This window comes from Triticum urartu, chromosome 6A, assembly GCF_056163025.1.
Source record: "Triticum urartu cultivar PI428250 chromosome 6A, HENAU_Tu73, whole genome shotgun sequence".
In the NCBI taxonomy this organism is placed as follows: Eukaryota; Viridiplantae; Streptophyta; class Magnoliopsida; order Poales; family Poaceae; genus Triticum; species Triticum urartu.
In genome coordinates, this window is record NC_141878.1 from 43117636 (window position 1) to 43143387 (window position 25752).

At 49.2% G+C, this 25752-nt stretch overlaps 3 protein-coding genes and 1 non-coding gene across 4 annotated transcripts; 2 read left to right on the forward strand and 2 right to left on the reverse strand.

The window, feature by feature from the left end:
- The first annotated feature begins 998 nt into the window (after nt 1-998).
- On the forward strand, nt 999-3126 carry LOC125512375 (uncharacterized). The gene is made up of 5 exons (XM_048677466.2): nt 999-1175; nt 1265-1477; nt 1566-1742; nt 1842-2195; nt 2793-3126. Exons 1-5 carry the CDS (start codon nt 1062-1064, stop codon nt 3024-3026), a joined length of 1092 nt encoding a protein of 363 aa, XP_048533423.1. The 5' UTR covers nt 999-1061; the 3' UTR covers nt 3027-3126.
- Nucleotides 3127-4983: 1857 nt separating this feature from the next.
- On the reverse strand, nt 4984-5143 carry LOC125517817 (U1 spliceosomal RNA). Its single transcript, XR_015609584.1, has one exon. It is a non-coding gene; the product is annotated as a U1 spliceosomal RNA (small nuclear RNA).
- Nucleotides 5144-14913: 9770 nt separating this feature from the next.
- LOC147963747 (dehydration-responsive element-binding protein 2D-like) lies at nt 14914-15294 on the reverse strand. Its single transcript, XM_087529681.1, has one exon. It carries the CDS (start codon nt 15292-15294, stop codon nt 14914-14916), a length of 381 nt encoding a protein of 126 aa, XP_087385807.1.
- Nucleotides 15295-15789: 495 nt separating this feature from the next.
- LOC125512374 (DIMBOA UDP-glucosyltransferase BX8) lies at nt 15790-17750 on the forward strand. Its single transcript, XM_048677464.2, has one exon. It carries the CDS (start codon nt 16164-16166, stop codon nt 17565-17567), a length of 1404 nt encoding a protein of 467 aa, XP_048533421.1. The 5' UTR covers nt 15790-16163; the 3' UTR covers nt 17568-17750.
- Nucleotides 17751-25752: the final 8002 nt, after the last annotated feature.

Genomic DNA, 25752 nt, shown 5'->3' on the forward strand with positions numbered 1-25752 from the left:
GGCTGGTCGGTGAAGCCACACCGAGCCCCAGGAAGGTGGCGGTGGGGCGGATATGGCACCTCGCACGCTCCTCCACTATCGGCGCCACGACGACCCACACCCCGGCGGCTGTTTCCTACTGGTCCGGTTGGGCTGTCGGTGTGCCCTGGCCGTGCTGAGTTGCGGATCCGGTCTCTCCTTGTCGACCCTCCCCCCCCCCCCCCCCCATCACTGAGCTCCATACATGGATGCGTCGTGCCTTGGCCGCAGCCATGGGCACCCATCCATGGAGCCCTTCCTCCCCCTCGACGGCATGGCCCAGCCATCCACTGATGTTGCTACTGGGCGCGGTTGGGCGCGGGACTTGCGTCAGGTTGTGGGGGTGGTTGCTTCCTTCTCAAAGGCGTTCCAGCGCCGTCTTCTTTCTTGAAGCTTGATCACTCGCTCGCAATGTTGGCTTTGGCAATGTCGGGACATATCGCTGGTTTGGCATTGCCGCTCTTGATTCGAGCTTGGATGGTTTTAGGTGTGTTGTTTCCTCTGTTCGGCCGAGCATCTCTATCTGCCTTCGGGACCATGTGAATTCATGTCTGCCTGCTTTTGTGTCATGTGTTGTATTCCTCACTATACCCACTCTATTCCTTCTATCAATAAAATGATTACGTAAGCTTTGCGTATTCAGAGAAAAAAAAACTCAATTTGTGTGGAGCAACATCCTGCCCCCACAGTGCCAAGTCAACGACCACGAAGCCCGGCCATAGCCGCCGCTGTCCTACTACGTTGCGACCTTTCCTCCGTCGTCGCCACGGCGCTTCCAACCACGCCACGCCACGCCACGCCACGCCAGCTTCCTCCCGCAAACCACCATCCGTCCGAGGTCCAACCACGTCGTCACTGCTCCCATCACGTGAAGAAGCCGCCAGCGGCGCCTTCCCACCCCCCACCGCGCAGCTTCCCCGCCCGACCAACTCACTCACCTGGCCGCTTTCCGGCCCCGGTGCCGAGCCTACATCCGGCAATAAACAACAAAAAGGTTCATCACGGTGCCACCTATAACACCCTCCTCCCTCCATCGCTTGACCATGCCGGGTCTTGTCCCCTCCTCCTCATCCGCCCACCTCCTCTCCCGCAGCCTCGCCGCCGCCAGGACGCTCTCCGCCGCCGCCGGTTACTCCTCCTCCTCCTCTTCCGTCAAGGTAACTCACGGCCCCGCTCGGCTGCTCGGTGCTCGGTCGACGGAGTCGGTTGTGCTCAGTGGTTAGTTGGTGCTCTGCTTTTCTGTCAGATGGCGCGCTCGGCGCTGGACGAGGTGACCGACACCGGCGCCTTCGACCGGACGCCGTCCACCTTCCGGAGCTTCGTGTCCAGGGACGCCTCCGCCCGCTTCCCCGCGGTGGCGGGCAGGTACCACCTCTACGTCTCCTACGCCTGCCCCTGGGCGTCCCGCTGCCTCGCCTACCTCAAGCTCAAGGGCCTCGACCACGCCATCAGCTTCTCGGTGAGCACACCTGCGGACCCAGACCAAACATCCGATGATAGAATTGATTTGAGCATCCGCTGATAGATTGCCTGCCTGCGAATCCCAGTCGGTGAAGCCCATCTTCGAGCGGACCAGGGAGTCCGACGACCACCTGGGGTGGGTGTTCCCGGCCACCGCCGACGAGGTGCCCGGCGCCAGCCCCGACCCCTTCAACGGCGCCAAGAGCGTCAGGGATCTGTACGAGATCGCGAGCACCAACTACACCGGCAAACCGACTGTCCCCGTGAGTCTGAATCTGGGCTCTTCTCCTCAATCCTCATCCCCACTCGACTGGACACATGATCTGATCGAGCAGGAAATGGATCTTTGGTCGCCATGGCAGGTGCTGTGGGACAAGGAGCTGAAGACGGTGGTGAACAACGAGAGCAGCGAGATCATCCGGATGCTCAACGCCGAGTTCAACGACATCGCCGAGAACCCCGGGCTGGACCTCAACCCGGCGCACCTTCAGGGCTCCATCGACGAGGTCAACGGCCTCGTCTACGACGCCATCAACAACGGCGTCTACAAGTGCGGCTTCGCCAAGAAGCAGGGGCCGTACGACGAGGCCGTGACGAGGCTGTACGAGGCTCTGGACAAGTGCGAGGAGATCCTGGGCAAGCAGCGCTACATGTGCGGCAACCAGCTCACCGAGGCCGACGTCCGCCTCTTCGTCACGCTCATCAGATTTGACGAGGTATATATACATGCGTTCCTTTCTTCTGCTCTTTTAAGCATTATTTATGAAACAAATGTGAAGAACAACAGATCAGAATCTCACACCATTGTCCTATATGATGATGCTAAGATTTGTGCCTATCTATCGTTATGCAAATGTGGAATAGTCTGCTGAGCTGGTCCACTCTGTCTTATCAGTGGATCCAAAAGAGTTGTGCTATGAATCTAGTGGAGTGGATGGTCCCTTTCTAGTAGAATAGACTGGCCAAAACACCATAAGAGAAGTATATATATCCAGATTTTGGAGAATGGTCAGCTGTTAGCTGCAAAGTCATCAAATTTGGTGAGAATTTACTACCACGCTAAAAATCAGGGAACTGTCTGGCTTTTTACGGAAAGAATCAGGAAAGGTGATAATTTTAACAATGAAGTTCAGAATGTGCACATTATATTCAGAATATCTACTAAAATTTGAGGTTCATGTATATATCACAAGCTATTCTCGCAAACTTGTATCAGCGAAAACCATACCACGCGCTAAGAAATCAAATGCTACGGCTTTCCATGTAGAAACATACATTTTGATTCTTGACCCGCGGTTCGTTCCTCTTTTCAGGTTTACGCGGTTCACTTCAAGTGCAACAAGAAGCTGCTGAGGGAGTACCCGAACCTGTTCAACTACACCAAAGACATGTACCAGATCCCCGGGATCAGCAGCACGGTGAACATGGAGCACATCAGGAAGCACTACTACGGGAGCCACCCCTCCATCAACCCCTACGGGATCATCCCCCAAGGCCCCAACATCGATTACAATGCCCCACACGACAGAGAAAGGCTGTTCCTGTAAAAAAAAAACACCGTTTGCTTGTGTGTACTTGAGGGTGCTGTGATTTACTTTGCTTGTGTTCGAAGGTGAAAGTCTTCTCTCAAATAATGGTTTCTGTCTCTGCTGTGCGCTGGGAGCAGTATGCGTGTCATAAGGTTCTCTGCATCCATGTCTTTTTCGTCCATTATCTAAAATTCTAATTGCATGAGAATTACAAACCTTAAATGAAAGATGGAGCGAAGAAATGCAATCAGATGAGTGCAGAAGAAAGCAAAGATTCGCCATCTGATCCCGTTCTAGATGACAACACAGATGTAAATCAAAACAAAAGATATCCATGATCGTATTTCACCGAAAATATCGAATCAAATTTAGAAATTACTGAACTATATTAATGAGAAAATCACACCATACATACAGAGGCTTTCACAAATACGTACAAGAAAAGAGACGAATTTAAAAAAAACGCGCCTTCACCATGTCTTCCCTGTCATCATATACCAAAAAAGGCTTTCGCCCCGCTTTATATATAAAGCCACAACCAACATACAACGAGTGATACAACACCACACGCACCCAAGGCAAGGTACAAAGATGCTAAGAAGCAGCTAACACTCCCACAACAAATCCAAGGAAACAATAGATAGACACTAAGCCTCACTAGGAAGTCGAGGGAGCACTCAACCGGGAACAAGCCACCGAGAAGAGACCAAGCTACCCGCTGTCGATTTATGAGCCCCAAGGTGATGCCTTCAAAAAGGATACGCCATCGGAGTGCCGCCACCACCTGATCCAGAGGATCACGATTTTCATCTGGGGCACCTTGGAGGACATGGAGTAACCACGACGGAGCCTTCAAGAAGATCACGACGTCCACGGACGACGCCTCCGTCGGCCTGGGAATGCCAGGCAGGGTATTCACCCAGGTAGACACACTCCGGCTCCGAACAGGTTGCGACCAGTCCTGGGGACAGACGCCGCATCACAGCCACCAATCGACAAGCACCAGCCGCCATGCCGCCCACACGACCATGGAGACTAGCCCGCACCTAAGCCGCGAGCTCCGCCCACGAGCACGCCGCTCCCGCCACCAAGGCCGCTGCCTTGCATCCCGACGCTCCAGACACCAACAAAGGGACGGACTTGGAACCGACCGGCAAAACCCTATCATAGCAGAGCCGCCGATGACTGGACTGCCCCGAACAGTGATCTGGAGCTCAGAAGCGCTAGGTAGGGGAAATGGGGAGAAGAGGAGCGGAGCATGTCCGGACCAGCGCCCCCTGCGCCGGTGACGGGTAGAGAGACCACCCATCCCCCTGCAACCTCCCCACACGTCACCCCTGACGCCCCACCACGGCCTCCCGCAGCCCCACGCGGGGCAACATCAGCCATCCGTCCACCATCGAGGGCCGCCGGCCCGTCCGCACCCAGCCGCCAAAGAGGGCCTCCAGAGCGCCCATCCACCGAGGGACCACCGCACCACCGGCAGCCGCCGCTGTAGCAGCTCGCCACGCGCTGCCGCGGTCCACTCCCAACGCCACGACCACGCTGGGTCGAAGCCAGCCCCCGCGCCGCCTGTCGAGGGAGAGCCACCAGATCCAGCCGATTTGGGCCGCCACCGCCAGGCTCGCGCCACCGCCACCACCAGGGGCACATCCCGCCGGGCACACCACATAGCCCACCACGCCGAGACAGCAGCCACCAGCGCCGCCGCGCCCCCAATCGACGAGGCCGCCCCGCGTCGCCCACCACCGCTCGAGGGGGCAGCGGCGGCGGCGAGGGAAGGGGAGGGGACTAGGAGCGGCGGCGGCTAGGGTTTCCCCCCGTCGCTCGCGGGAGCGACGCGGGGGGAGGGGAGGGATAAGTCCGCTGTGGTTGTTTTTTCAGCTGTCCCCTGTCATCATATACATATGCAGTGTCCAAAAACTAGTACAAGTTTATAGAACATTCATAAAAAGATTTTTAATTTAAAAATTAGCAAGGGCCGCGCGATCGCGTACCCCCTCTATCACAAATTATGACGTTCATTCTCCCACTTAGGGAGATGATAGGCCAGCACACCAACCAAGTGCAATGTTAGCCACTAGCCTAGGCCATGACCCTTCTTGATCGGCCATAGACCCCGTCCAGGTAAGTATGTTTCAAAGGAACAGTAGGCGCTGATTATATAGTGAGGGTACTCCCTCCATCAACCTGTAGCAAGCGAGGTGGTACTAATAACGGGTAATTAGCGCATCTGTCCTGCGGCCTTGGCTTCAAAGATGTGGGCTAATTCGAACTGGACACTTCGCATGGGCCGATACACTGACATGGGCCAACCAGCCTGGTTGTTCGGCTGCAGACCAGACGGTCCGAGTCCTATTGACGCTTTAGGGACCTCCTAATCGGCGCCTTCTGCGCCGGTTAGAGCTTCCGGCGCCCACGCGCGTGGACATATGGGCCGGCCCATCGCGCGCGACACCATTAATTGTCTCGCGAAAAACACACAAAAAAATGTGTTGCTATGAGGAGTCGAACTCTCGCCGCGCAACTAGAAACTGACGGACTGTTTGGCTAACCACCACACCTGCTTAGCAGTTGTGATCAATAACAACGCGAAAACTTTAAGAACCATTTTATACGCGCTATTTATTTGATTTTTGAGTTATTTGATTTTTTTGGAAAAGTTACATTTTTTAATGAAAAAGGGTTCATCAAGTTTCGAAAAAGTTCATGAATTTTTTTAGTGAATTTAAAAAACAGTTCATCGATTTTTAAAAAAAGTTCATCAACTTTGAAAAGAGTTCATCAATTTTAGAAAAAGTTCATCAATTTTAAAAAAAGTTCATCAATTTTGAAAAAAAGTTCATCGGTTTTGAAAAAGAGTTCCTCGATTTTGAAAAAAATTCATCAATTTGGGAAAAAGGTTCATCGATGTTGAAAAAGAGTTCATCGGCTTTAAAAAAAGTTCATCAATTTTGAAAAAAAGTCATCGGTTTTGAACAAGAGTTCATCGATTTTGAAAAAGTTCATCAATTTTCGGAAAAAGGTTCATCGATTTTGAAAAAGAGTTCATCGATTTTGAAAATGTTCATCGATTTTGAAAAGAGTAAATCGGCTTTAAAAAAAGTTCATCGAATTTGAAAAAACGTTCGTAAAATCTGCTTAACGTTTTGTATTGAATTAGAAAAAGAAAATGAAGAAAGAAAACAAAAAAGGAAAAGAACAAATAAAAAGAAGAAACAAGAAACAAAAAGAAAAGAAAGAAAAGGAAAAACAAAAAGATTAAAAGAAGGAAGAAGCTGTTCCTGGTCAGATAAGTTGACTGGCTGTGGTGGTTATCGCGTGTTGCGTCGAAACCCTGGTGCGCGTGTTCGAGTCCTGCTTGAACCAATTTTTGCTGTTTTTTACGGAAGAAAAAAAATGAACATGGGCTGGCCCATCGCGGAGGAGGGGTGTGCGCCGTGTACCGTTAACCCTGTTACGGGCGCCGTTTAGGATTCGCCGACGCTTTATGCGTCAAATAGTTGGGGAAACACCAGTACCCGCCTAAATGGGCTGGAAGGGACCCCTCAAAAAAATATGGGCTGAAAGGGGAGCGGTCCTTTTAGTTTATTATTTAGCCTTTTTATTAGACCTAAAAATATTCGTTTTTTTATTTGGAAAAGTGATATTCATTAATTAACAGGTTTAAACTGGGTTATATAAGTTTAAAATATGTTTATAAAAGTATTGTTAAAAGTAAATCAAATATTGGTAATGGTACCGTGACTTCTTCTAAACATTTTTTTAACATAGTGCATCCGCAAACGCTCAGACATACGTAAATACACCCATTCTATGAACGCGCGCGCACACACCCTACCGCTATGACTTTATGAGTACCTTCGAGACACCGAGCCGACACAACCTTTAGATTAACGAAGTCGCCATATACACCTTTGTAGTCGACGAAAACATCTCCTCCCATTGAACCCACATCGCCGAAAGGCCTGAGATAAATCCAAAAAAATGCGAGCACCAATGTCAAGTCTGAGACTTGAAGTCTGATGCGGATACCATTATCCTTCAAACCATCCAACAATAGTTTGGTTCGCTTCTTCTAAACATTTATTTGGAGAACATCATATGTTAATGTTCATTGTGTATTAAAAATGTTTAGCGTGCATCTTAAAAATTTGTTGCGTACTTGGAAAAATGTTCATCATATATTAAAATAAAAATACTTATTTCATACTAAAAATGTTCAACACATATTTATAAATCACTCATTGTATATTTGGAAAATGTTTGTAGTAAAAATATTTATGGAAAAGACAAATTAAAAATGAAAAGGAGAAAGGAAACTTAAACCGGAGGAAAATAAAGAAAAAAAATGAACATGGGCTGGCCCATCGCGGAGGAGGGGTGTGCGCCGTGTACCGTTAACCCTGTTACGGGCGCCGTTTAGGATTCGCCGACGCTTTATGCGTCAAATAGTTGGGGAAACACCAGTACCCGCCTAAATGGGCTGGAAGGGACCCCTCAAAAAAATATGGGCTGAAAGGGGAGCGGTCCTTTTAGTTTATTATTTAGCCTTTTTATTAGACCTAAAAATATTCGTTTTTTTATTTGGAAAAGTGATATTCATTAATTAACAGGTTTAAACTGGGTTATATAAGTTTAAAATATGTTTATAAAAGTATTGTTAAAAGTAAATCAAATATTGGTAATGGTACCGTGACTTCTTCTAAACATTTTTTTAACATAGTGCATCCGCAAACGCTCAGACATACGTAAATACACCCATTCTATGAACGCGCGCGCACACACCCTACCGCTATGACTTTATGAGTACCTTCGAGACACCGAGCCGACACAACCTTTAGATTAACGAAGTCGCCATATACACCTTTGTAGTCGACGAAAACATCTCCTCCCATTGAACCCACATCGCCGAAAGGCCTGAGATAAATCCAAAAAAATGCGAGCACCAATGTCAAGTCTGAGACTTGAAGTCTGATGCGGATACCATTATCCTTCAAACCATCCAACAATAGTTTGGTTCGCTTCTTCTAAACATTTATTTGGAGAACATCATATGTTAATGTTCATTGTGTATTAAAAATGTTTAGCGTGCATCTTAAAAATTTGTTGCGTACTTGGAAAAATGTTCATCATATATTAAAATAAAAATACTTATTTCATACTAAAAATGTTCAACACATATTTATAAATCACTCATTGTATATTTGGAAAATGTTTGTAGTAAAAATATTTATGGAAAAGACAAATTAAAAATGAAAAGGAGAAAGGAAACTTAAACCGGAGGAAAATAAAGAAAGATTGTAAGTAAACACTAAGAAGGATGAAAAAAATAAAAATAAAATAAGAAAAGGCGAATAACAATGATAACTGACAAAACAAAAAACCAGACGAAAACCAGTAGCAAAACAAAAATTGAAACCAAAAATCAAGAATAATTGGAAGGCTTGTAGCACTAATAAAATGTCGTCGTTTTTCTATAACATATGATACGCACACTCGTATGTATTTGAGAAGAAAAAAAACGTCGTCGTCGAGCCGACCCGTATCGGTCGCACAACGGTCACCCCCATGCGCCGCAACATCTATTTGCCGCTACGAGCATGACTTAGGAAATGTCACAGCGTGTGCATCATCCGCCTGGACAATACATGCCATGAGGCCTTATTCTATTACTCAGAAAGCAGGGCGGCGAGAAGTTTCTTTTTTTTTTGAAACATAGCAGGGCGGCGAGAAGATGGTGGTGATATCTACCCTTGGAGGTGGATGTCCTCTGCGCACCGTCTGATCGTATAATCTATTTGAGCATGTTTAGTAGTACTACTTAGCTAAAATTTCTCAATGACCTCCGTTAAAAAAAGATTTCTCGATGACCTGACTATTTTGTTGACAATTTTGGTTATTGTCAATGACCTAATAGTCGCATGTGAGACTTGATTGTATTCGATCTGCTGCCTTCTGTTTGGTGTGCTCATGATATTTTGTCCACAGAGATGGTGGTGGCTTTCTTTCATCCTCTGTTTTTTTCGTGCTTTTCGTATGCCCTATTTTCTTCTTTTCTTTTGATCCGCGCGATATCGTAGAGGCGAGTTCCTGGAGACGGCCGGTTTCATTTTTTGTGTTTTATTTTCGTGTCGAGGCCGTTTCTTTGATGGACGAGGTTCAAATGTTTTATCGAAACAAAACATTTGTAACAGAAAATAATTTTCATTTATTTTTAGATCTCTATCACTCATGCAGTTTGACGTTTCAAAACAAAACAAGTGCGTAGACCCGGGACGTTGTGGAACTTACATAGTGGTCGGCAAAGAGAAAGATGTTCATCTTTTTCATGAGGTCGTAAAAAATAGCTTCACGCCCATGCTCATTTTTCTGATAAAGGATGGATTCCATTTGTTTAAAATGAAGCATCAAGAAGATATATATAATACAATGATAATCATACACACGTTCAATACTAACTCGCACACACGTAAAAATACGCCAGCAAGGCAACTAGCAAAATCATATAAGACAAAGGTTATGAATAGGGATTGTTTTTGAAACTATGATGATTTTTATAGCAAATTCGGAAACTATACATCCTAATGGAGAAAAATCAAAAGTATCACCCCGTCGGCCTCCTGTTGGCCGAAAAGGGACTTTTCGGCCTTCTGTTGGCCGAAGAGGGACTTTTCAGCCAACCGTTGGCCAAAAAGGACTTTTCGGCCAACAGTTGGCCAAAGAGTCCCTCTTCGGCCAACACCTGCTCTACTGTTTAAAAAAATTCATATCAAATAGGATTTTTAGTATTTTAATTTGATTCTTTTTGCATTAGATTAGAAATTTTATGAAGTTTCTGTAGATATCATGTTTGAATAGATTTGAAAGTTTGAATTTAATTTTTTCATGAATTTGCTCAAATAACTAGATTGCCTATAATTTGAGTTAGGAGTATTTTTAAGATGATTCTTTTTGCTACTGGTTCTTTGTGAATTTGTTTATCAATAGTAATTAATTGGCGAATTTTATAATTATTTAAAATTAGGTTTTTATGAAGACAGTTCTGTTTTAGTGTTTGTTAGGTTTTATGCTATTTCTTTTAATTTTAATTGCTTTAAATTTTTTTCTTTAGTTTTTTAACTTATTCTTTTTGTTTCTGTTTAGTTATCAGTAGCTATTTTATTTGTAGTATTTTTTTGTATTTTATTTCTTTTATCCTACTAGAAAACTTGTTTTGAGCTTCATAGGAGTTTATATTTAAAAGTGCCTTGTAAATCCTGTACAACCATTGCCGTTTTATACATGACAAAAAAATACTTTCCCGCAATCTTTTTTCCCTCCATTTTCTTTGCCGCCATTTTATTTCCCGCCATTCTCTCCCGCCACACTAAGGAGTGCTGCATCGACGGAGGATGACGATGATGCCTTCATGTGGACTGTGAAACACTGTGTGAGAGAAGTCATAAGTGTGAAACACTCTCCGATGATGATGACGAAGCTGCAAACACTTATGACTTCTCTCAGACAGTGTTTCACACTCCACCAGCAGCACCGACGCAGGAGACATAGACCGTGTCAGACGATGTTATCTACGATCGTGGACACCATGAGGCTCGTTTTATAAGTTGAGAAGTGAAGATGGCGAGAAAGAAGATGGTGGGAAAGAAGATGGCGGGAGAGAATGGCGGGAAAGAAAATGGAGGGAGAGTGTGGCGAGAAATAAAATGGCGGGAGAAAATGGAGGGAGGGAATGACGTAAAAACCTAATTTTAAATAATCCTAAAATTCACCAATTAATTACTACTGATAAACAAAGTCACAAAGAACCAGTAGCAAAAAGAATCATCTAAAAAGAATACTCCTAACTCAAATTATAGGCAATCTAGTGTTTTGAGAAAATTTATGAAAATTCAAATTCAAACTTCCAAATCTAGTCAAACTTGATATCTATAGAAACTTCGTTAAATTTCTAATCTAATGCAAAAAGAATCAAATTAAAATACTAAAAATCCTATTTGATATGAATTTTCTAAAAAGTAGAGCAGGTGTTGGCCGAAGAGGGACTCTTTGGCCAACTGTTGGCTGAAAAGTACTTTTTTGCCAACCGTTGGCCGAAAAGTCTTTTTTGGCCAACTGTTGGCCGAAAAAGAGGCCGACGGGGTGATACTTTTGATTTTTCTCCATTAGGATGTATATTTCCAAATTCGCTATAAAAATCATCATAGTTTCAAAAAAATCATGAATAGGAGCGGAGAAAAAAGAAAAAAGTCTTAAAGCGGTCAGATCTGCGATCCGAAACTACAACAATGATCTTATCCGCATCAACCATCTCATGACACCACATGGACAACAAGATTCTTCAACAATAATGCCTTTAATAAAGGAGCGACACTCAAGCGTCACTGTTACGGAATACAACCACAAGGCCAAAATCTAGGTTTTCACCATGAAAAAACAGTTCGAGCACATCTGAGCAATGTCTTCAACAAAGTAATGACATAAGAAAAACATCGTCATTGCCAGGTATAACCATTCAGGTCTAACCTAGATTTTTGCTCGGAGCTCGAGACAGAGTGCTCGAGTAGCACCGGCATCTTACCCATGTATTATCACCATTAATTTTTCGCGACCCGAACAGCTACATGCGATACAACCGCCGCCACTGCACAACCGTACCTATGTGTGAAGCCGTCGTCCATAATTTGTAACGCACCACCTAAGTCGGTCACCAGATCAGGAAAGATGACCACTCCCAAAGACCTTTCGATGACTACCATTGTCGTTGAGCAGTAGGAAATCACCGCAGTACAATTTGCAGTCACCACCATCCGTCTAATCAGATCTGGATCGCCACCACCAAGCTGTGGACCATAGCGCCGTCGTTCAGCCACTGCACGTACCAAAGGCCAGCACCTCGCCACTGCGGTCCACCGGGCCCCTGGTGCTAAATCCGATAAGATCTGACCGAAGACCTGTTGAAGATATGAGCAATTTACCATATGATTTAAATGAAATGAACAGCAGATAAAACCAAGGTTGGAAAAGGCAGTAGGCGTAAGCGAGGCGGTTGGCCTTCGCCTAGTGCCTAGGCGGTGCCTAAGCGCCCTAGGCGCGGCCTAGGCGGTAATATAGTTTTTACTCATAGTGTATTTGTGATTATTATATGAATGTTGATATTAGTTTAGGGCATATAAATAAGTTAATTACCATCTACTGTCATTGGAATATAACCCATTTGGCATATCAGTGCAGTATGTGGCATAATTTCTTGCTTGGGTAGGCAATTCCTTGCTTGCCCTGCCTAGACCTCCATTTATGCCCTAGGCGAGGCGTTTGGCCATTGCCTAGCGCCTAGGCGTGCCTAAGCGCCTCCTAGGCACTGCCTTTTCCAACAGAGGATAAAACATGACCACAATAACGGAGACGAGACAAGTCATGCAATCTAACAAAGAGTAGGACAACAACATCTAAATTTGTGAACTTGATCAGAACATATCTGGAACAGATGCTAGCACAAGAAACTCTAGCATGAACTCGAAGAGAAAAGACATGAACAGATATTGAGCAGTGGCGGTAGCATTGACGTTGTTGTCACCCATGTCGTCGAAGAGGTTGTCGATGTTGGGGAAGTGATCGTCGGCGTCCGTGATGTCTGTGATGAAGAGTTCAGTAGTCGCGCAAAGTGCTTCCTAAAAATCTTATCACCCTTCTCCCATACAAGACTCGTGGTGGGGTTTCAGAGGCCTATTGTCTTGACCTACGGTGCATGTTGCAAGCCGGGCTGGGAAAGAATATGGCGGTAGCTCAGTGGTTGGAACTCAGTGGCTTGAGGCAGATGATGTTCTAGTGTGTCTTTATAGAGAGGAGCGACCTCTCTTTTATAGGCACGTGAGGAAGAGACGAACTGGCAGTGACAGGAGATGAACCAAAGAGATGGGAGATGAAACGAACAGGCAACAGTCGAAGGGTGCAATGTCTGTATTCAATCTCCACTAAAGCAAAAATGTTTCAGCTCCCGTGTGACCTTTCATATACCATTCATGCATCGCAAAAGTTTAGATAACGACTCAACTCATTCCCGCAACCTGCGGCACGCGCGCGTCGTGATGAGGCATGACGAGGCGGGCGACGAAGGAGGAGCGCGTGTATACGTCTCTCTTTTTCTCATGTTCATACATGTGGAAAATTAACCTCCCTTATAAGGAGGTCTGACTCCTACTAAACTAGTAGTATAAGACTAACTTTAGGGCAGATCCTGTTTAGCGCTTCAGGCGTCCGTTATTGTGGATTTCGCAAAAGGGCGCGTGAAGCCCTCCAAGCTGGGCTGGCCCGTTTGGCTATTTTTTCTTTACTTAATTTCGTGATTTTTGTACAAAATTAGTGAAGTTTTAAAAAAAGATGAAAATTTTCAATTTTGTGAACTTTTTCAGAACTGGTGAAATTTTTTCAAAGTCAATGATTTTAATGTTATGCAAAATGATGAACTCTTTTTCAAAATTGGAGAACTTTTTTCAAAATTGTTGAACTTTTTTTCAAATTCAATGATCTTTTTAAAAAATGATGATTTTTTTCAAAATAGATGCACTTTTTGAATTTGATGAACTTTTTTTCAATTTGATAAACTTTTTCAAGTTCATGATTGTTTTTAAAATCCATGAACTTTTTTAATTTACTTTTTTTGCGATTTTTTTCCTGTTTTTTGTTTTTTTCTCAAATGTGAACGTGTACATGGGCCGGCCCACCAGCGCCGGCGTGTGAACGCCAGGGAATCTCCTTGGCGCTTGAAGTGGCGAGCAGGAGCTCTCCAATTTAGTTCCACCTCTTGCCTTGCATGAATGGGCTAAGTGGGCCTCTAGAATTTATTAGGAGTTCTGAAAATGGTTATTAGGCTGGCTCAAAATAGACCAAATTCCAGCAAGACTAGCCCGCACACAGAGCTGCCACCGCAATTAAGGACGCGCCCCTAGCCATGGCGGAGAGCGCCCTGCACATCCATTCCCACTCCGGTGTGAAGAACTTGGCGAGCTCCCAGATGCTGCAAATCGGGACGTAGGGGTCCCATGAGGATGGAGTGGCAGAGGGACGAAAGGATCAATGGCTTTCTTCGACGGTGGTGAGGGGTTGGATGGCTGGTGGAGGAGGGGGGAGGGGGGAAGGGAGGGGGAGGTTTGGGTGTGGGGGCGCAGATGCCTTCGGAGTCGCTTGGGGTGACCCAAGAGGCCAAGTAGGTTGTGTTGTGTGTGGATCTACTCATGCCCTCATGCCCGTAACAGAAGTACCTATACAGAGAGATGGCCGTTGTGGTTCTCGGGGTGCATATGTTCCCTGATGAATACTAATTCAAAATAAATAATAAATAAATTTTAAAAATTTGGATTTTTAGAGCAACTTTAATGGGGCGACCCATTTCGTCCGCGGCCGTCCGTTTGAATCGGCGCGGACAAAAAAGCCAGCCCAACGCGCCGACCCAAACGGACGTGCGTCCGCTTTCGTTCGTCCGTCGACCTATTTCCGGCCCATTTTTGAGCCTGATTTGCGTCGGTGCGGATACAAGACGGATGCGCGCGCGCTCGCCCTCTTTCCTCACCGGGCCCATTGGTTGGTGGCACATTGGATTCACACCCTCGCCCGCCTGCTACGTCGCCGACGCCGCCGGCCATATTTTCAGATTAAAATGGATACATAGATAGTTTTAGCGTACACAGATAAAAGAAAAAGAACACCACTCGTCGCTTTTCGACTCCGACTCGGTAATGTCCTCCTTCGACGTCTGAGTGTAGGCGTCAGCAAGCTGTTTGTCTTCAAAGTCCCAACCCGACGTTTCTCGTAACTTCAGTTTCAATTGAGCTGCCTGCTTCCGCGAACGCTTGTCCTCCCGATAGGCGGCTCGCTCCCTCCTCCTCGCGTCCCTCTCCAACCTCAATTACTTGTAGAACTGGCGCTCGTCGACGATGTCCTGCGGGAAGCCTCCGCGCCACACCACCAAAGCTTCCACGTCCTTCTCTTTGATGGCGAGGCGACGTTGCCGCCTCCGGTGGACACGACGATCCTCGTCGGTGAAAAGCCACGGGAGAGGCGCCAGATTCTGCGCCCGCTGGCTCGACACGTTGGGAAAATTCATATCCCGACGAGGCCTCAGGAGGCGCCACGCCGCCGCGGTGTGCGCGCGGGACGCCTCCTCTGCGGTGCCGAAGGTGCCGAGGATGAGATGTTTCTCGCGAAACCAGATCTCGGAGGAGAAGGTGCCGGAGCGGCGCTCGCGGACTCCGCGAAAATCCGAAGCGCCCAGGCGGCGGATCGACATGGTGGCGCAGAGACGGCGAGAGTGGGTGGCGGACAGAGTGTGGAGGAAGCGTCTTCTTTATAACGAGCGCCGGTCGCGACGCGCGCGAACCTTTCCCGCGCGTTGGAGCGCCAAAACCAGCGTGCGCTAGGCCGCTTTCCCCCCGCGCGCTGGAGCACCAAAACCAGGACGACGTCATGATCTTAAACGCGCGCGGTCATGAAATGGACCGGCCTGTTAGGCGCATTGCCGACCCAAAACTAAAAAAGGGCGGACGGCGGGCGGGCGGCCGACCCAAACGAACAAAAATAACGTTCGTTTGGATCGGCCCGTTGAAGTTGCTCTTATTGTATATTTTCTTATTAGTGTAACAATAATGATTGGCAATTTTCATGCGAAACAGAATAGCAGTGCTTCTTCGTTAATAAGTACACCATTTGGCATTCAATATTATTTTTACACAGGTCAAATGTTTTCTTTAACAATGAACAGATATGTTTTACTTCTTTCTTCATTTTTCTTTACATTGGTTTTCCGATACACATAGACCTGTACCCTCTAGATCGGTGCCTTTGAATCGAACAAGGATGGAAACGGGAACTTGTCTTCGATCTCTGGTCCAGCGTGCCGGTCAGCCTGAGCAAATACTCCAAAATAACTGCAGTTGGCATGCCGCATCTCGTTTGTCCCGTTCCCCAGATTCTCACTCTCTCGTTCAAAACGAGCATCTGTCTTGGAATCCAACTTGTGCTTCTCCTCCAACCCCATCGTAGCACGTACGATCGTCATATACGCACGCAGCACGCACCTCCCGCCCGCTCACTCACCGTGTGAAGTGCCAGTGCCGTGGAAGTGGAACCCGGGACGCCACGACACCCATCGACTCCACCATGGCGCCGGGAGAAGCAAACGCGGCCACCGCCGGCGGCCCGTCCCGCCGCCGCCGCCGCCGCGTGCTGCTCTTCCCGCTCCCGTACCAGGGCCACATCAACCCCATGTTCCAGCTCGCGGGCCTCCTCCACGCGCGGGGCTTCGCGGTCACCGTCTTCCACGCCCGCTTCAACGCGCCCGACCCGGTCCGCCACCCGGCCTACGACTTCGTCCCCGTCCCCGAGGGCCTGCCGGCGGCCGGCCCCGGCACGATCGTGGAGACCCTCGAACACATCCTCGCCCTCAACGGCTCCCTCGAGGCGCCGTTCCGGGAGCGCCTGGCCGCCCTGCTGGAGCCTCCCGGCGCCCGGGACGAGGTCGCGTGCCTGGTCGCCGACGCGCACCTGCTGACCCTCGTGGACGTGGCGCGGCGGCTGGCCGTGCCGGGGCTGGTGCTGCGCACCGGCAGCGCCGCCTGCTTCCGCAACTTCGTGGCCAACCCCATGCTCTGCGACAGGGGCTACCTCCCGGTGAGCGCGGAGTCGCAGCTGGACGCGCCGGTGAAGGAGCTGCCGCCGTACCGCGTCCGGGACCTGATGGGCGCCGACAGCAGAAGCAGTCATGGGCATGATCTGATGTGCAAGCTACTGTCCCGGGCGGTCGAGGCGGTGCGGAGCTCCGCCGGGTTCATCCTCAACACCTTCGACGCGCTGGAGGCCGCCGACCTGGCGACGATCCGGCGAGACCTCGCCGGCGTGCCGGTGTTCGACGTCGGCCCGCTCCACAAGCTCTCCCCGGCGTCGTCCAGCAGCCTCCTGCAGCAGGACCTCTCCTGCCTCGACTGGCTGGACGCGCAGGCCCCGGCGTCCGTGCTCTACATCAGCTTCGGCAGCCTGGCGAGCATGAGCGGCGAGGACCTGGCCGAGGCGGCGTGGGGCGTGGCCGACAGCGGCCAGCCGTTCCTGTGGGCGCTCCGGCCGGGCCTCGCCCGCGGCGCCGCCCTGCCCGACGGGTTCGCCGCGGCGACCGGAGACCGTGGACTGGTGGTGGGCTGGGCGCCGCAGGAGGAGGTGCTGGCGCACCGCGCCGTGGGCGGGTTCTGGACGCACGGCGGGTGGAACTCGGCGCTGGAGGGCGCGTGCGGGGGCGTGCCGATGCTCTGCCGGCCCTGCTTCGGCGACCAGATGGGCAACGCGAGGCACGTGGAGCACGTGTGGCGCGCGGGCATCGCGCTGGACGGCGGCGGCGTGCTCGAGCGGGGCGCGGTGGAGGCGGCCGTCCGGCGGCTGATGCGGGGCGAGGAGGGGGAGGGAATGAGGGGCCGTGCCCGGGAGCTCCGGAGCAGGGCGGCCGCGGCCGTCGCCGATGGCGGGTCGTCCCGGCTCAGCGTCGACAAGCTGGTGAACCACATCCTGTCGCTGTGAAGTCCCGTGTCAGACCCCGTAGGTAGTAGTCCGTACTCTGTAGTCTGTTTCTGGGCCACGAGCCCACACGTGTTTTGTTTGTCCGGATCTGCGTCTATGTAGTCTACAATAAGTTGTCAAAGATCATCACAATTGCCTCCGACAATGCCAAAAACCATCGTCTTCATGAAAGTTCATGAAAAACACCGTTTTCTGGGATTTTTTTTGCCGAAAACATGCTCAGTTAAGCGTGTTTGACGCAAAACCTGACCGGTGGGGCCGTTGTCAGTGCTGATGTGGCAGTTGACTGGAGACGGCCGAATCATGTTTGCCATGTTAAAACTGACGTGGCATTAGTCTGCCCCACGTGTCATACATAGTAAGCCTTGTCTTTTTTATTTCAAGCTAAGCCTTGGCTTGTTGGTCTCTCCCTGTTCCGCCTTTTTTCCCCGGGCAGAGTGAATCCACTATAGGCGGGAGACGCGCCATGCTTGTGTGCGCTCGACTGCACCCTGGGCCAGTGGTGAAGATACCCTCTTTTGTTGAAGTGGTTGCCGCACATTCATGTAGGTCATGGAGGAAGACGCCGCTAGTGCCGATGTTCTGGCAAACGCAGAAGGACTAACGCCACAATCTCCAACTTTCGGCGGGCGAAGAAAGGACGTAAAACACTGACACCTACACCACGGACGAAGATTTAGACTAGATAAAAAATGTGATATGCTTTTTGTTTAGTTAAATATGTTAAAAATGTAATGAATTTCATCTTGTTTAAATAAAAATCATTAGATTTGCATAAAAGTTGTTCTGTTTGTAATTTCATTTGAAATATATGAGGACGTTCACGCTTGTTCTGTTTGTAATTTTATTTGAGAGATTTGAGGTAATTAGAGATGAGGTAATTTCATTTGAAATGTATGCGCACGTTTGAGGTATGCAGTTGCATGATCAGTATCACTGTGCACAGCTGCACATACACGACGCCTACATGGTCGACGAAGATTTAGACTAGATATAAATATGTCATCTGCTTTTCTCAAAATTGAAATATGTCGAATATAATAAATTTGATCCGATTTAAATAAAAATCATCTGGTTTGCAAGAGTTGTCCTGTTTATTCAAATTTCATATAAAGTGTACACAATTGCGCGATCAGCTCCCGGATGAATCACGTGAAACACAGACGGCGTGCCAATATTTAGATCTGGACCGGGTTAAAAAATGCCATCTGCTTATTAGTTGAAATATGCCAAAAATATAATGAATTTAGGGCAACTCCAACGGGGCGACCCAAACGGACACCGGTTTTGTCTGCTTTTTGTCCGTTTGGGTTGCCCGTCCGCGCATCCGTGTCCGTTTTTTCATTTGGGTCTGCGAGTGCGCCCAACGGTAGCCAGACCCATTTGACATGCCCGTCCTGACATTTCCTCAAACACGTTGCAGGCAGGGCAAGGGAGCTCACAGCGCGCGAGGAGGCCGCCGGGCAAGCTCGAACCCCACGGCAGGGGCGGCACGGCGAGCGCCACAAGCATGGCGCGGCGAGGCCTGGCGGGTTGGGGCGAGGCCGAGCGTGGCGCGTGGCCGGGCGCGGCGAGGCCAGGTGCTGCCGGCGCGTGGCCGGGCGCGGCGAGGCCGAGCGCTGTCGGGGTCGGGCGCGGCGAGGCCAGGCGCTGCCGGCGCGTGGTCGGGCGCGGCGAGGCCGAGCGCTGCCGGGGCGGACACGGCGAGGCCAGGCGCTGCCGGCGCGTCGCCGGGTGCTGCCGGGGTCGGGCGCGGCGAGGCCAGGCGAGGCACCGAGGAGAGGGAGGGAGCCCGGACGCGGCGAGACACAGAGGCGCACGAGAGGCCGGACGGGGGCCGGAGACGAGCTCGAGGTTGCCTGCGGCGACGGCGAACTGGGCTGGCTGGGGAAGTGGAGGCGGAGGAAGGAGGTGGTGGTGGTGGGGCGAGCGGTGTATGGGTAGGGAGAAGAGCGACGAGGATGCCGTGGTGGTGGTGGTCATGCGGGCCTCCGCCACCAGCCCACCGGCCCGCCGCGTTCCTCCGCCACCGGCCGACTGCCCGCTGCGCTCCTCCGCCGCCGTGGCCTGCACCACCGGCCGGCCGGCCGCCGCAATCCCGCTGTGGCCTGCACCTCGAGTCCTCATATGGCAGGAAGTACGGGTCGCTGCCCGGTGGGTCCAGGCTGGACACGAGAGGGAAGGAGCGGGCGAGAGCGGACGAGAGGAGCACCCAGTTAAAACTGACGTGGCATTAGTCTGCTCCACGTGTCATATATAGTAAGCCTTGTCATTTTTTATTTAAAGCTAAGCCTTGTCTTGTTGGTCTCTCCTTGTTCCGCCATTCCTCCCCGGGCAGAGTGAATCCATCATAGGCGGGAGACGCGTCATGCTTGTGCACGCTCGACTGCACCCTGGGCCTGTGGCGAAGCTAGACAGGATATTCAGGGGGGCCAAACACAAATTATGCATGTTTGGAGGGGCTAAAGGCTCTAATTTTTCTAATCTAAGCTGGCTTTAAAGAAATTTCTTCATAGCTTTTACCTAAGATTTGGGGGGGGGGGGAGGGGACGGCCCCTGCAGGGCTGAATGTAGCTCCCCCAGTGCCCTGGGCACGCACGACGACGGCGCTGCTTCTACCTAGGCGACTCCCGCCTCCACGGCAGCATCTATCATGCCTGGCGGCGCACCTGTGGGATGATGCACACGAGATGCTCCATGGAATGCCACTAAGGAGATGAGAGAGAGGGAAAATGAAGATCTGATAGGTTATCCCTTCATCCAACTTAACGGAGCAATCAAATGGTGTGACATTTCCCACATCAGTACTGATGATGCGGCCCACCGGTCAGATTTCATGTCAAAACATGATCAATCGTCATTTTAGTGTTTTAAGCAAACAACTACTCAAAATCGGTGTTTTTTCACAAACTTTTATGAAAACGGTGGTTTTTGGTACCGCCAGACGCAATTATGGAGGTTTTTGGCAATTTACTCTGTCTATATACCAGAGGCATCTTCACAAAACGTTCAGACCACATTGTCCGAACGCAGTTTGGCATCCAACGCCGTCCCACATTGGCCTCATACCAGTCGCTTGTCTGTTTTCCCACTAACCGAAAGCAAACTAGAGGCTTCGTGGGAGTGTGGATCGCCGCCAAGTAGTACTCTGACACCTCCGACCCACCCAAAACCGCACTCGGACCCATGTCTTCACCCCTTCCTTTTTTCTCGGCATCCGGTTCCTCCCTAATCGTCGCCGCAACTCTACCACCCTGGCTTCCCGCCAAGCCCTTCCCTGTATCTTCGTCGCTCCACCCGGCCGCCATGCGGCTTCGCCCGCGCCGTCGGTCCACACCTGTCGTCAGTCCGTTGTGTATGTATCATCGGCCCTTATGGGGGGTCACCATGTGTCCACACCCAACAAGTGTTTGGTGAAATTCAAGCGCTATTTTTTTGTCCCTTCTTTGAAATAATGGATTCGTGCATGTGTACGACCACTACATTGAGGTGTTCGACGACTTGTCCAGCGAGAACGATTGTGTAGATGAAATGAAAGGAGGATTATGCAGATGAAATGACAATGGCCGAAGGGTCTATCTATTTACTTTTACATTGTGTCATCATCTTCCTAGAGCACCAACTTAGGGACAATAGTTATCATTCTTAGTTTAACATGGATTCTGTCTAAGCAACATTAGGTGATGCATCAATATATGATCTTTTATGCTAAATCATAATATATAGTCACTACTTGAACTTTTTTCGTGTCTTGCATTTATGGATTGCTTCACAAAAGTACAGCGGGATGATATATTGTTATATTGCATCATGCCCACTTTGATCATGTTGGTGTTTGAGACGATTTATTATAATTTGCTAGTTGATTAAAATCTTATCATAAGAGAACATAATTGTTAAGATTTTGTTATTCATGCGGTTACTCTCATAAGATAGATGTAAAGTAATCATTAACTAAATTTCTGTGCATACACCTACAGAAGTGTTCGTAAAAGTTTTCTTCGTCGCATTAGTTTATGAACCGAATTGCTGCAGGACAAGAAGCAAGTTTGAGGGAGCTGATGCGTCTCATACATATCGACTACCCCGAGCACTTATGATATGTTTTGTCCTCTAACTTGCATAATTTGAATAAAACTGGAGCCAGAGATGCTTGTGGGGCCCATGGGCCCACCCTTGTTGCACGGGGCCCATGGGGTACCACTGTAGTGCCTCCCCATGTGTAACACCCCGGATGTAATTTACCTTATATGTATCCCAACTCTTGCCGTTTCCGGCACTAAGTTATTTTATTTCCTTGGTGTCGGGTTTTTGTCTCCGTGTGTTGTTGTCTTTGTCATGCATCTCATATCATGTCTTCATGTGCATTGCATTTGCATACGTGTTCGTCTCATGCATCCGAGCATTTTCCCCGTTGTCCGTTTTGCATTCCGGCGCTCCTATGTCCTCCGGGGGACGACCCCTGCAGGGCTGAACGTAGCTCCCCCAGTGCCCTGGGCACGCACGACGACGGCGCTGCTTCTACCTAGGCGACTCCCGCCTCCACGGCAGCATCTATCATGCCTGGCGGCGCACCTGTGGGATGATGCACACGAGATGCTCCATGGAATGCCACTAAGGAGATGAGAGAGAGGGAAAATGAAGATCTGACAGGTTATCCCTTCATCCAACTTAACGGAGCAATCAAATGGTGTGACATTTCCCACATCAGTACTGATGATGCGGCCCACCGGTCAGATTTCATGTCAAAACATGATCAATCGTCATTTTAGTGTTTTAAGCAAACAACTACTCAAAATCGGTGTTTTTTCACAAACTTTTATGAAAACGGTGGTTTTTGGTACCGCCAGACGCAATTATGGAGGTTTTTGGCAATTTACCCTGTCTATATACCAGAGGCATCTTCACAAAACGTTCAGACCACATTGTCCGAACGCAGTTTGGCATCCAACGCCGTCCCACATTGGCCTCATACCAGTCGCTTTTCTGTTTTCCCACTAACCGAAAGCAAACTAGAGGCTTCGTGGGAGTGTGGATCGCCGCCAAGTAGTACTCTGAGACCTCCGACCCACCCAAAACCGCACTCGGACCCATGTCTTCACCCCTTCCTTCTTTCTCGGCATCCGGTTCCTCCCTAATCGTCGCCGCAACTCTACCACCCTGGCTTCCCGCCAAGCCCTTCCCTGTATCTTCGTCGCTCCACCCGGCCGCCATGCGGCTTCGCCCGCGCCGTCGGTCCACACCTGTCGTCAGTCCGTTGTGTATGTATCATCGGCCCTTATGGGGGGTCACCACGTGTCCACACCCAACAAGTGTTTGGTGAAATTCAAGCGCTATTTTTTTGTCCCTTCTTTGAAATAATGGATTCGTGCATGTGTACGACCACTACATTGAGGTGTTCGACGACTTGTCCAGCGAGAACGATTGTGTAGATGAAATGAAAGGAGGATTATGCAGATGAAATGACAATGGCCGAAGGGTCTATCTATTTACTTTTACATTGTGTCATCATCTTCCTAGAGCACCAACTTAGGGACAATAGTTATCATTCTTAGTTTAACATGGATTCTGTCTAAGCAACATTAGGTGATGCATCAATATATGATCTTTTATGCTAAATCATAATATATAGTCACTACTTGAACTTTTCTCGTGTCTTGCATTTATGGATTGCTTCACAAAAGTACAGCGGGATGATATATTGTTATATTGCATCATGCCCACTTTGATCATGTTGGTGTTTGAGACGATTTATTATAATTTGCTAGTTGATTAAAATCTTATCATAAGAGAACATAATTGTTAAGCTTTTTTTATTCATGCGGTTACTATCATAAGATAGATGTAAAGTAATCATTGACTAAATTTCTGTGCATACACCTACAGAAGTGTTCGTAAAAGTTTTCTTTATCGCATCAGTTTATGAACCGAATTGCTGCAGGACAAGAAGCAAGTTTGAGGGAGCTGATGCATCTCATACATATCGACTACCCCGAGCACTTATGATATGTTTTGTCCTCTAACTTGCATAATTTGAATAAAACTGGAGCCAGAGGTGCTTGTGGGGCCCATGGGCCCACCCTTGTTGCACGGGGCCCATGGGGTACCACTGTAGTGCCTCCCCATGTGTAACACCCCGGATGTAATTTACCTTATATGTATCCCAACTCTTGCCGTTTCCGGCACTAAGTTACTTTATTTCCTCGGTGTCGGGTTTTTGTCTCCGTGTGTTGTTGTCTTTGTCATGCATCTCATATCATGTCTTCATGTGCATTGCATTTGCATACGTGTTCGTCTCATGCATCCGAGCATTTTCCCCGTTGTCCGTTTTGCATTCCGGCGCTCCTATGTCCTCCGGTGGTCCTTTGTAGCTCTTTTCGTGTGTGGGGGTTAAACATTTCCGGATTGGACCGAGACTTGTCATGCGGCCTTGGTTTACTACCGGTAGACCGCCTGTCAAGTTTCGCGCCATTTGGACTTCGTTTGATACTCCAACGGTTAACCGAGGAACCGAAAAGGCCTCGTGTGTGTTGCAGCCCAGCACCTCTCCAAACTGGCCCAAAACCCACCTAAACCTCTCCCATCATCTAGAGCGTTCGATCACGATCGCGTGGCCGAAAACCGCACCTCATTTGGAGCTTCCTAGCTCCCTCTACCTCTATAAATAGACCCCCTTCCGAAATCCCGGGTCTCCTCTTCCCCGAAACCCTAAAAATCCCATCTCCACGCCGGACAATGTCCGTCCTGGTCCGGACAGCCGCCGCCGCCGCCCGCGGCCACTGAGGCCTCGCCACCAGTCCCTCCGCCGCCGCGGCCCGCTCGGCCCACGGTCGGCCCTCCCGGCCAGCGACCGGGCCGAGCCGCCTCGCCTGCGCCCCGCCGCCTACCTCCGCCCGACGCCGCCCGCGACGGCCGCTGCGTCCCTCGCCGGCGTCGACAACGGCCACCGTCGCCCGTTCTGGCCGGCCTCAGCTCCGGCGACCGCCGCCTCATCTCGTCTCCGCCGCCCCGCTCCGCGCCCGACGATCGCCGCGCCCTCGCCGTCCCTCCGGTTCCCCGACTTCCCCGCGCCGGAGAGCCTCGCCGGCCGCCGTTGCCTCTCCATTTCCGGCGAGCTCCGCCGCCACCTCGTTGACCGTGCCGATCTGGATCCAGATCTGAGTTTGAGGGTCGACTTTTTCATCCTCGAACCCTAATTGTTTTGCAAACTTTGGCATGTCATAACTCTCTCATCATAGATCCGATTTGTGCATGTAGCATATCAAAATGTTTGCCTCGACGAGTACATCATTTCATCTCATTGCATCATTTTCATTTGAGCTCATCTTGATGCCCGAAATGCTGTTGGAAGAGGGTTATGTGATGAATTTGTCAAATCTGTTTCAGCAAATAGCCTTTTGTCATTTTTGCCATGATTAATGTGTGCATGCTATGATCCTGAGCTCTACATGTGTTTTGTTATATGCCATGTCATCTTTACAGGGGTGCTTGCCATGTATTTTTGTGATATTTGTGGTGACTAGCACAAGCTTGCAAAGTAGCGTAATCGGTAATGCTAATTTCAGGGAATTAGAATTTCACTAAGTCCTTGTTCTGTTTTTGTTGTTATGCCATATGTTCATGTTGTTTCCTAGTGATCCGTGCCTCTTTTGAGGATGATCAGTAAGGACGTTTTGTTTACATTGTGGTGATCTATCCATCCATGTCTTTGTTTGCATTTATGGAGCAGACTAGCTTGAGTCAATCGAGCTCTACTTTTGCTATAAAATGATCATGGCAGATTGTTGACATGTTTAGCGATTTTGCCGAGGATGTTGCTATTGATCCGTGCATGCTATGTTGTTGTTCTTGCCATGTATAGCTTCTATGCTATGTCTTCTTGATGGGTGTATGCTTAGTTTGTCATGTCTTGCTCTGTACTGAGTGCATCGAGCTCATAAGCATGCCTACTCGTCAACTGTTTTGCATGCTCCAGTTTTTCACTAAGTCTGAATCTGTTTGTATTTTTGCTATGTTCACATGCTTGCAATTGTATTTTCTGATCCCTTTTGGCTCAAGGTTACTAAGGGACTTTTGTTAAGTGCTTTGAGTAGCTTCATGCCATGCCTTGCTTTGCCATGTTAAGTTCCTGTAGCATGTAGTTTTCATGCTCTAAAGTGTGCTTCCTGATGATAAATTCCAGACT

Bases quoted from the DNA above. Each gene is read 5' to 3' on its own strand.
- LOC125512375 (XM_048677466.2), top strand. From the start codon at position 1,062: ATGCCGGGTCTTGTCCCCTCCTCCTCATCCGCCCACCTCCTCTCCCGC. The intron at 1,478-1,565 runs GTGAGCACACCT...TGCGAATCCCAG, and splicing joins ACCACGCCATCAGCTTCTCG to TCGGTGAAGCCCATCTTCGA. The intron at 1,743-1,841 runs GTGAGTCTGAAT...TCGCCATGGCAG, and splicing joins CCGGCAAACCGACTGTCCCC to GTGCTGTGGGACAAGGAGCT.
- LOC125512374 (XM_048677464.2), top strand. From the start codon at position 16,164: ATGGCGCCGGGAGAAGCAAACGCGGCCACCGCCGGCGGCCCGTCCCGC.
- LOC147963747 (XM_087529681.1), bottom strand. From the start codon at position 15,294: ATGTCGATCCGCCGCCTGGGCGCTTCGGATTTTCGCGGAGTCCGCGAG.